Here is a 12,368-nt window from a genome sequence, read left to right as displayed (position 1 = left end):
CCCCCTGCCCCCTCATCTCTGTATGCTATTAATTTTAGTACAACATATTGTTTGTGAGTGCCTAAAAATTAATTATGGAAATAAAATTACATTGCTATAGAAAATTGCTAAAAGTAGTTTTAGATCGTTTTAGGTGAGGTGGATAAAATCAATATTATTTGGAAGACTATTTTTCATTGTTCTCACTAGTTTATTGTAGTTTACTAGTTATTTTTCCTTTGTATTCCTAAAGTATATGTTAGATATATATATATTTACCTGTGCTGGGATCCTTGAGGTCAGTTATGGCCTCGACCATGTCGAGGGCCATGTCGCACACCTTCTCGGCGTGATTGTCCTCGGACTGGGGCGCCCCGGAGACCACCATGTACGCGTCCCCTATCGTCTCCACCTGACGGACAGAACTAGCCGCGTCACACGGTCGGCCGCGGGACAACGCCTTACAGACAACCAGGCTCATGCTGACAAACCAGACCGCATGCTTGTCTCACTGCGACCCCTCCCCATACAATATCATCCCATTCAGTTCACTTGAAATGCAGATATGGCAACAAACTCTTCACCGTGTATCGATATGGTAGTGTGTGTTAACATTTACGATTTGAACGCGGGCTCTACAGATTTGCGATCACTTTTTATAAGGACAATGTTAAAACCTTATTAACGAAATATATCATCACCCTCTGTTACCAAGAGCTTCTAAGCTGAGTAGGTATATACATTTTCTCATGGCTTGAAGTGAACCTCGGAAGTTGGAATTTAATTCAAATTCCAACAATGTACATTGTCTCTTATTGATAAAGCACGATTAAAGTTATCAGGATTTTAGAAATTTGTTATCGCTATATGTGAAAAAATAAAACACTAATTTTCGAGAATTGGAATCTGTCCTCTTCTTCAGGTGTCAAAACATCAAATATTATTGAGTATAGCGATATTTTTTAAATATAAAACTATACTTAAGCTCATCTTTTCTTTAGTTTTTAATTTTTATGCATGTATGATATGTACGTATACACATTATGCTTTCATGTTTTGTGCAGTTGAAGAAGATCATGGATTTCGATTCGCGAAACGTAGGGTTCTATTTTAACCAAATGTCTGAAATCTTGCTATAATAAATGAGGTATTACATCTTTGTATAACATTACAACCAAGTGTAAACTTTTAGTTTATTTTTGAATATTAGGTCAAGTAATATAGTTATGTAATGCTATGCGTTTAGATAGTACTATAAACAATTTTAAGATTTAGTAGCAAAGTTTCTAGTGTCAATTTTACAAACTAATTTGTGCAGTATGATATCTCGCTTGGCAGGAAGATCCCTTCTAATGAAATCCTGCTCACGTATTTCTGCTATTCTAACACGATATGATAAGCAATGATTGGGGAAGAAGGTAAAGCAAACCCACTGTCAGGGGATCTGGCAGGATTAACTGCCACCTGCGAGTTCTCTTCATACGTTTACACTCAACTGAACGGGATGCTTGCCCAGTATCTGAACTTTTCATTGAACATTTATATTAAAAACACAAATAAAATCATAAAAGCCGCAGTGAGACTCATAAACATTTAACTTAATACATAACATATATAAGTATACTAACATTTTGCAAAACAGACATAAAGCGACTACTACTAAACAGTGATTAATCATTTAATTCCATAGACGAATGTAAAGAGAATTAAACAACTAAATAAATCATATTCGTAATCACTTATTCATTAAAATAATATCTCGATGAATGTGCTCTAATTAAATAAATAATAATGGGGGGGGGGTTTCACAATAGGGTTGTTTTATGTTGCTTGTCGCAATCAGTTTGAAAGCGTTTCACAGTTTTGTATATTTTTAAATGTTAGTATTGTTATAAGAAAAAATTGTTAAAATAAAGTTGGCCATGTTAAGAGAATTAAACAGATATGTAATGAAAACATTTTTTTACAAAATCTAAAAAATTACCATCTATTTTGTTCCTTACAAACTTAAGTACGTAACATAATTTATCATTTAATCAATCAATAGGAATAAAATTACTATATTAATTGTTTTACATTAAAAAAAAAACATCTTTTGTCATTAGTTACTGGTTTTTAAAGTGGGGCAGTTACTTCATTGGTTGAAAAAGTATTTTTATTTATTTGTCCAGATAAAACAGTATAACAAAATAAATTATGGTCACCCTGCGTGAAAGAAAAGGCATTTATAGTGTAAAAATTTATATATTATAGGCCTATACATGGCATAAAGCTTCAGATAGTAATATTTTTATTGATATATGACTCAAGAAAATTATATTTTTAATGAAACATGTAAGAAAGTTACATTCTTTTTTTATATATAATTTCTTCAGGAATTTACATGTGTATAAATAAACAACACGTCCGTCTATCCAGTCATCCGTTATTTTGGTCTGATTATAAGATGCCCATACCTCTGCTTTACTGTTCTACCACTCATTTTGGAATAAAAAATATCTAAATTTTCCATGTCTTTAGAAATGGGTCATGACTTAGTGGTAGTGATCAAAATATTCCCTACAAATAAAAAAAATATTCCAACTGAACATCAATTACCTCGCCTTATGATGCTATTAAGTGCTTAGTTGCCGTTTACAATTACTATACGTACAACGTACGCTGAACAGAATGATAAGAACTAAAAGTGTGCACCATGCAACAAAATGCAATTGTCAAATTTAATAACGAAAATTGAAAGGATTGTTGAATATCTAAGTCGCATGAAATGCATCTGGTGCTTTATAAAGGCTAAACTAAACAACATAAATCACTGTAATATTGCTGTCGTACCACTCGACGTAATAGAATGGATTTATTGGCAGAACGAATTTAGTAGGGATTATTGCTACACATAATTTACCTAGTCGTGATTGAAGCATAATGTACAATAATTCAATTCAAATATACGTCCCTCCAGATAAATACAATAGTTTAAACAAGAAAATAATTAACTAATGTTAAGTAAAGTTTGGTTTTTATTTGTATCTTTATTTTAAGAAATTAATTTTAAAATGGCATAAACTCTATGAGTTTTTCCAATTTAGGACATGTATTGTTCTGGAATTAAAGGTGACGAAGCAATTTCCTAGGTTACTTAGGTTAAATTTTTACAGATAAATAGAAAATAAGTAATTTTAATAGTGCTAATCTTAAAAAAAAATAACATAATATGATTCTGTACCTTGTACACTCGGTTTCTTTCAGTGAGCGTGTCGAAGATAGAGTACATGGCGTTCAACATGGAGACGACTTCCATGGGCGTGATTCTGGAACAGATCTCGGTGAACGTCACCACGTCAGAAAAAAGAATGGACACGCTGTCAAACATCTGGAACATTCAGTCATCGATTTTATAGCGAAGTTATTGAATACCGAAATTTAATTCTAAGTAAAACTACTGAAAAACGTTTATATAAAAAACAAACTAATCGTGAGAAGTAAAATTTAACAAAATATTCGAAATATGAGTTGATCTACCTTAAAGTTTAATCCAATAACAAAAGTTCAATTACTAACGATATACGCAATATAAAATTAAGGCTGGATTTTGTAAACAACATTTTGGCTAGAAGCTTACATATCGATGCAATCTATATTTATTCAACAAAACAAATAAAGTTAGCTAATTGTTTAAACGTTATACTTGACGTCATGAATGAAATTATGGGTAATCTGTATGACATCTTCGTTACTATAAAGCAGCAATTTACAAAACAAATGAGGAACATCGACTGCAAGATGTACACATAAGCTCTGCAACATTGATGGTCTACTTTATTTCTTTTATTTTAAATTGTAATTACTCACCTGGCAGGTGTCTATCGGGTTCTCGCCGGTGCGAAGCCTGTCCGCCACCTGCTTGGGTATCATCTGATACAGCAGTTCATCTGTCCTCCTCATCTCCTCGTCTAACTTCCTCATGGACTCCTCCAGCTTCTTGGACTTCTGTTGTTCTTGATCTAGGGCTAGCTTCAGCTCCACGGACTGTTGTGTCCCAGCCAGCATCAAGTCCCTATAACAGTCCTTCAATGTAATGTAGTAAAACTACTCATCATACCACACTATATTCCGTCTTCTTTCCCCAGACCCTAGAGCTTCTTGAAATTCCATTGTTCTTTGTGTGCGGCTAGCTTCAACACATTGACTGTTGTGTCCCCGCCACCATCAGGTCCCTATAAAAGTCCTTAAATGCAATGTAGTAAAGTTACTCATCATACCACACTACATTCCATCCTCTTTCCCTGGACCGACAGCTTCTTGAAGTTCCATTGTCCTTTGTGTGCGGCTAGCTTCAACTCATTAACTGTTGTGTCTCCGCCAGCTTCAGGTCCCTATAAAAGTCCTTCAATGCAACGTTGTAAAATTGCTCACCATACCATACTACATTCCGTCCTCTTTCTCCGGACCCTACAACTTCTTGAAGTTCCATTGTTTTTTGTGCGGCTAGCTTCAACTCATTAACTGTTGTGTCCCCGCCAGCTTCAGATCCCTATAAAAGTTCTTCAATATGATGTGATATAATAACTAATCATACCACACTACATTCCGTCCTCTTTCCCCCGGACCCTACAGCTTCTTAAAGTTCCATTGTTCTTTGTGTGTCGGCTAGCTTCAACTCATTAACTATTGTGCCCCCGCCAGCTTCAGGTGCCTATAAAAGTCCTTCAATGCAACGTGGTAAAATTATTCATCATATCACACTGCATTCCGTCCTATTTTCCCCGGACCCTACAGCTTCTTGAAGTTCCATTGTTCTTTGTGTGTCGGCTAGCTTCAACTCATTGACTGTTGTGTCCCCGCCAGCTTCTGGCCCCTATAAAAGTCCTTCAATGCAACGTGGTAAAAATACTCACCACTGCACATTCTACACTACGTGCCCTTTCTCCCGGTCCTCTAACTTCTTGAAATACCACTGATCTTGTGTAGGGCTAATAAAGGCTGGGTTAAATAACTATAATATACTTCTCATATAATGAGGTAAAATAACTTACCAATTCATATTCTCCACGTTTAATTTTTATGAATACCTATTTAACTTCTTAATTACTATTATTATTTTATTTCTTAGTTGTTACTTCCATTTTAATTCATACAGTAATCAATATATTTATTCCTTTTTATGTAAGTGTACCGGCAAGTCTAGCAGTACTATGCCTCTGTACATTACGTCAATAAAATATAGAATTACTAATGACTCATGTATTGTATATCTCTTTCTCTTGTTTATTTTCCGAATCCTGCAGCATCTAGAAATGTAAATTTTTATAGGTGTAGGATCCATCATAGTCACTACTAGCATCAAATTTCTTTAACAATTTTTCTATCGAATATGATAGAATTTTCTATCAGTACACCCCTTCTCCTAATCTTGCAGATTCTTGAAACATGATTTTGTTTTGTCCACATTTTTGCAACAATAACGGCTACGGAAATGTCAGCGTCAGGTATTTGCTCCCGTTCTTAATTATCAGAACGGTTACTGATCAATCTGTCATTCATATTATTATCAAGTCACGGGAACTTATACATTTGATCCACAACGATGTTCACATTTTAGAACTTTTTTGTGGGCATTTACGAACTATCAAGAAAAGTAGAAAAACATTGGTGTTATTATTAATTTCGTAACATATAACCATTTATTCACACTTCAACACTCTTTATGGTTGTTGGTGTCTGGTAAATTTCTCTATTTACCATATTTGTTGATTTATTGATTATTTGTATTTATTGGTATCATATTTTTCCTATATATTTATATATACCTTAAAAGTTTTGTACATTTGCCTTAATGATTAAAATATTTAAACTACCTAAATTTTAATTTACACTAAACTTTTGTATTTGTTATGTTAAATTTTATAACTTTGTGACTGTTAAATATTGTTTTTGTACGGCAAACTTATAACTTGGTGGACTTTAGGTTAAATGTAATGTTTTTAGAACAAACTATGAGTGTAAAGTCTACGATGTTGGAGTATACAGCTCGAGAGTAGCCTGTGTAGAGTGGAATGGTGTCGCACGCCCAATTATATGGTTCACTTGGCATGAGTTTATTACGTCACATCGTTACCACTTATATATAGAACTGGTGATAGAAACCCTCTATACTCGTATCCAGACGTGAGGTATACAGCTCGAGAGTAGCCTGTGTAGAGTGGAATGGTGTCGCACGCCCATTTACATGGTTCACTTGGCATGAGTTTATTACGTCACATGTTACCACTTATACACAGAAATGGTGATATAAACTCTCTATACTAGTATCCAGACGTGAGATATACAGCCCGAGAGTAGCCTGTGTAGAGTGGAATGGTGTCGCACGCCCAATTACATGGTTCACTTGGAATGAGTTTATTACGTCACATGTTACCACTTATACACAGAAATGGTGATATAAACTCTCTATACTCGTATCCAGACGTGAGATATACAGCTCGAGAGTAGCCTGTGTAGAGTGGAATGGTCTCGCACTCCCAATTATATGGTTCACTTGGCATGAGTTTATTACGTCACATCGTTACCACCTATATATAGAAATGGTGATAGAAACTCTCTATACTAGTATCCAGACGTGAGATATACAGCTCGAGAGTAGCCTGTGTAGAGTGGAATGGTGTCGCACGCCCATTTACATGGTTCACTTGGCATGAGTTTATTACGTCACATGTTACCACTTATACACAGAAATGGTGATATAAACTCTCTATACTCGTATCCAGGCGTGAGATATACAGCTCGAGAGTAGCCTGTGTAGAGTGGAATGGTGTCGCACGCCCAATTACATGGTTCACTTGGCATGAGTTTATTACGTCACATGTTACCACTTATACACAGAAATGGTGATATAAACTCTCTATACTAGTATCCAGACGTGAGATATACAGCCCGAGAGTAGCCTGTGTAGAGTGGAATGGTGTCGCACGCCCAATTACATGGTTCACTTGGAATGAGTTTATTACGTCACATGTTACCACTTATACACAGAAATGGTGATATAAACTCTTTATACTCGTATCCAGACGTGAGATATACAGCTCGAGAGTAGCCTGTGTAGAGTGGAATGGTCTCGCACTCCCAATTATATGGTTCACTTGGCATGAGTTTATTACGTCACATCGTTACCACCTATATATAGAAATGGTGATAGAAACTCTCTATACTCGTATCCAGGCGTGAGATATACACCTCGAGAGTAGCCTGTCTAGAGTGGAATGGTGTCGCACGCCCAATTACATGGTTCACTTGGCATGACTTTATTACGTCAAATCGTTACCACTTATATATAGAAATGGTGATAGAAACTCTCTATACTCGTATCCAGACGTGAGGTATACAGCTCGAGAGTAGCCTGTCTATAGTGGAATGGTGTCGCACGCCCAATTGTATGGTTCACTTGGCATGAGTTTATTACGTCACATCGTTACCACTTATATATAGAAATGGTGATAGAAACTCTCTATACTCGTATCCAGGCGTGAGATATACACCTCGAGAGTAGCCTGTCTATAGTGGAATGGTGTCGCACGCCCAATTACATGGTTCACTTGGCATGAGTTTATTACGTCACATCGTTACCACTTACATATAGAAATGGTGATAGAAACTCTCTATACTCGTATCCAGACGTGAGGTATACAGCTCGAGAGTAGCCTGTCTATAGTGGAATGGTGTCGCACGCCCAATTGTATGGTTCACTTGGCATGAGTTTATTACGTCACATCGTTACCACTTACATATAGAAATGGTGATAGAAACTCTCTATACTCGTATCCAGGCGTGAGATATACACCTCGAGAGTAGCCTGTCTAGAGTGGAATGGTGTCGCACGCCCAATTACATGGTTCACTTGGCATGACTTTATTACGTCAAATCGTTACCACCTATATATAGAAATGGTGATAGAAACTCTCTATACTCGTATCCAGACGTGAGATATACAGCTCGAGAGTAGCCTGTCTAGAGTGGAATGGTGTCGCTCGCCCAATTATATGGTAACTTGGCATGAGTTTATTACGTCACATCGTTACCACTTATATAAAGAAATGGTGATAGAAACTCTCTATACTCGTATCAAGGCGTGATGTATACAGCTCGGGAGTAGCCTGTCTAGAGTGGAATGGTGTCGCACGCCCAATTACATGGTTCACTTGGCATGAGTTTATTACGTCACATCGTTACCACTTATATATAGAAATGGTGATAGAAACCCTCTATACTCGTACCCAGGCGTGATGTATACAGCTCGGGAGTAGCCTGTCTAGAGTGGAATGGTGTCGCTCGCCCAATTATATGGTAACTTGGCATGAGTTTATTACGTCACATCGTTACCACTTATATAAAGAAATGGTGATAGAAACTCTCTATACTCGTATCAAGGCGTGATGTATACAGCTCGGGAGTAGCCTGTCTAGAGTGGAATGGTGTCGCACGCCCAATTACATGGTTCACTTGGCATGAGTTTATTACGTCACATCGTTACCACTTATATATAGAAATGGTGATAGAAACTCTCTATACTCGTACCCAGGCGTGAGGTATACAGCTCGGGAGTAGCCTGTCTAGAGTGGAATGGTGTCGCACGCCCAATTACATGGTTCACTTGGAATGAGTTTATTACGTCACATCGTTACCACTTATATATAGAAATAGTGATAGAAACTCTCTATACTCGTATCCAGACGTGAGGTATACAGCTCAAGAGTAGCCTGTGTAGAGTTGAATGGTGTCGAACGCCCAATTATATGGTTCACTTGGCATGAGTTTATTACGTCACATCGTTACCACTTATATATAGAAATGGTGATAGAAACTCTCTATACTCGTATCCAGACGTGAGATATACAGCTCGAGAGTAGCCTGTGTAGAGTGGAATGGTGTCGCACGCCCAATTACATGGTTCACTTGGCATGAGTTTATTACGTCACATCGTAACCACTTATATATAGAAATGGTGATAGAAACTCTCTATACTCGTTTGTGTTTAGTATTGAAACAAAAACTTCCTTTCTGAATTTTTTTGGAGCAGTGAGTTAGCAGAGTATCAGATGTTTTAATAAAGTATCAGATGTTTTAATAAAATATTTATTGTTTACGGCTTGTTTATGTTTGAGTTTATAATTCTTTATAACAGAGGAGAGTTGGAAATTATTAAGACTATCAAGTATTCGTAACTCAAGCAATTCTTTAACGACAATGATATAATTTGAACTTACTTAAATCCAAAACATTAGGTTATATTTCCTGCGTTTTAATTACACTATCTTAATAATATGCAAATACTCGTATAAGTGCATATAAATGTTTACTAAGTAAAGCAGTAAATTGCACATTATTACACTACTGTATAGTTTGAGCTATGTTTCATACTGCAAGACTCTAGGGCTTCGCATTTTGTTTATAATTCATGAAATATTTACACCTAACATATAGAAAAGAAACTGTGTTCATGAAACTACCTTAGACGAAATCCATGCTATGTTTATTCTATGTTTAATCAAAAAATTCCAGTCATGTAATACAATAAAATAGGCCCTTTACTGTTTGGCAGGTGGCACTGCAGGTTAAAATGTCCCAAGCTTTCTATAAAACAAAATATCAAAGTAACACCATCCCAAGTGTCAATAAGTTACAGAAAAAGTGTTATAGTTAATTTCCATAATGTTTAATCTTTTTTACTAGTTTTTTTTATTCTGTGTTTACTCGTTCAATGCGGCTATCTGTAAGACAAATGTAACGAAAGTCACTTTTGTATTAATGGAAATCAGAACTTCTAACGGAACGGTGGACAAATTTAGAATGGTACCTAAGGTAAAACATTTTCTTGGATTATATAAAAGTGTTCTATACATGGCAAGAAAACATATTATTCGAAATATTTATGGCTTTCATTGCTTTTCCTATTTGGCAGCCAGTTTGTACGCGTTTGTAGCCTGCAGAGGTTAGTAAATCCGGGCACCGTCATTTAGTAGTAGTCAGAGAACATTTTGTAAATCTTTATCTACATTGAACAACAAAAATAAAGTATTAGTTAACATTTTATTTTTATCTTTACATGTGTTACATAAAACATCAATTTAACATTGAACTTCTTTTATTTCTGATTTATTTACTTTGTAAGGACTTTTGGGGGATATAACACACGCTGTTACTTCCATTTTATATCAGTATTTTCTGTATAAAGGTAGAAAAACAATTGATAAAAGTGAAACATTACAGACTAACAACGACTTTGTAACGGGAAATGTTGGTAGAATCGTTAAGGGTTCGCAACTTCCTACCGGGATCAAAACAAATGGCCTCCTTTTCTACAGATATCCTACACATTTAGTCGGCATTACCTTTCTGCTATAAAAAGCTTGGACTAGATGTACGTGAACTTTTTCATTTCTTTTTAAATTTCTATTCAGTTTCTGCAAGTTAATTCGTTCATGTTTAAGCATTTAAGCCTTGAACTTACAAAGTCTTGTTTCCAACATGTTTTTAAACGTAAAACTAATCAAACAATTTTTCCTTTGATACCTATCTGGGTGTTTATCATAATAAACTCAATACATGATTTTAATGGAAGGCTTTTTTAACAATTTGATTCTTTAAAATGTGATTGTGTCTAAAAGAAAAACGAAGTGAGTTTATGTGTTTACGAATGAGATTTAGGACATTATTTTCTATCTTGTTCGGTATTAAGTCATATTTAGAGTGCTTGATTAAGTAAAAAATAAAAGATTCACATAGTTTAACCAGCAAAATTAATCTAATAATTTGGATGTCCCCTATTTCATATATTGTAGTGATTCGTTAGAGTTAAAGACTCATATAATATAAATGAAATGTGTGTGGTAAAAACAAGGGCAACACGAAAGACTTCGTAATTATATAGATAGAAATAATGGAAATGTGCTATTTTATAATAAAAATTGAAAAATACTTAATAAAAACTATTAAGTGTACAATTTTAGTAAAATTAATTCAGAAATAAATAAAAATAAATGCTATTAAATCATACAAAGTCTGTGTGGAACGTAAGACCTAGAACGTTTGTGCATGACAAATTACTTGCCGAAACCCGTGGACTAAAACTAAACTACTAATATATATTAATAGTTTTTTGCATTCGAGTATTAATAATACAAAGACCAAATAATGAATTAAAAGAAATTTGTGCCTTACTCCTGTGTTAGTTGTTTTTCAAACTTCCCCGACTCTTAATGTAGATGTAATATAATACAACACTACACCAACTCAAGATCTGGTCCTGACGTATTGTAATAAAAATTGTACGGGTTTATCAGATGACTCATATATGTAAAACATACGCTGGATTAGAAAAAGTGTATTTTAATAAGTATACTCTACAGTGTTCTGGAATGTTTCATTCCTACTGAATTTTTTGTAACATGTAATAACCCTTTAGAGAAAATATACAAATTCAGAATTAAATCGTATAATGTCGTTATTAGGCGAACGTAAATAAAGCTGCTAAAATTATTTAGCCGAAATAATTGCGCCAGTCTTGTCTGCCTGTCCGTGAATATCAAGAACAAATTGAGTTAATTTATTAAAATTACGAATACATCCACTTGTACACTAAACAATTACTTATCAATATATTGTACGTCAAGGGAATATTCCACAAGTCGGCCAAAAACCATTATGGTAAGTGTAGATAATGTTTTGTACCTACTTAATGTAAAAAAATATGTACGACTGGATTTCTTTCAGTTTAAAACTTGAAGCATCGACGAAATAATAATTAAAAATTGTTCGTATAAAGATATTAATTACATACAAAAATTAATTGATATTTAAGGACTGAAAAATATTAAAGAGTTAGTAAAGTCATCATAGTTTATCATAAATTATGTATAAATGATGCAGATGTACCTTTTTACCTGCTGAAATCATGCATGGAGAGGTCGTTGATGTAGAGGCCGGTGGTGACAAGTGAATTGAGGTCAGGCATGACAGGCGTGCCCAGGTACATCAGCATGCGCCAGTTGTCCATGTAGATCATCTGACCTGCAGGTACAGGTCTCACTATAAGCGTTGACTCAAGTTGTCAGTTTTGTAGTTTTACATTTAGAAATAATATTTATTTATTACCTATTCCAACACACACACACACACACACACACACACACACACACACACACACACACACACACACACACACACACACACACACACACACACAATTAGAAGAATTATACAGCATGATATACATGTCATCATTACAATTATGTTGAATAGTCGAATGTTAAACATTCAAAGTTGTATCTTAAAGAATTGGAAGTCGTAAGATCCAGTATCACTATCAAAATGTGGTGTAACAGATTTTTGAAGTCTGC

The 12,368-nt window shown here is 35.0% G+C and overlaps 1 protein-coding gene across 1 annotated transcript in view; it reads right to left on the bottom strand.

Annotated features, from left to right (window-relative positions):
* Positions 1-12,368, bottom strand: part of LOC124358410 (soluble guanylate cyclase 88E-like) — a 74,026-nt gene that overhangs the window by 8,586 nt on the left and 53,072 nt on the right. The window contains exons 7-10 of the mRNA XM_046810710.1: positions 11,913-12,039; positions 3,829-4,033; positions 3,203-3,349; positions 259-439 (exon numbers count right to left, since the gene is read on the bottom strand). Of these exons, the coding sequence (XP_046666666.1) occupies positions 259-439; positions 3,203-3,349; positions 3,829-4,033; positions 11,913-12,039 (660 nt within the window). The remainder of the gene's footprint in view (positions 1-258; positions 440-3,202; positions 3,350-3,828; positions 4,034-11,912; positions 12,040-12,368) is intronic.

This window comes from Homalodisca vitripennis, chromosome 3, assembly GCF_021130785.1.
Source record: "Homalodisca vitripennis isolate AUS2020 chromosome 3, UT_GWSS_2.1, whole genome shotgun sequence".
NCBI lineage: Eukaryota > Metazoa > Arthropoda > Insecta > Hemiptera > Cicadellidae > Homalodisca > Homalodisca vitripennis.
The sequence above is the reverse complement of the archived record's forward strand: the minus strand, read 5'-3'. Positions and strand labels throughout refer to the sequence as shown.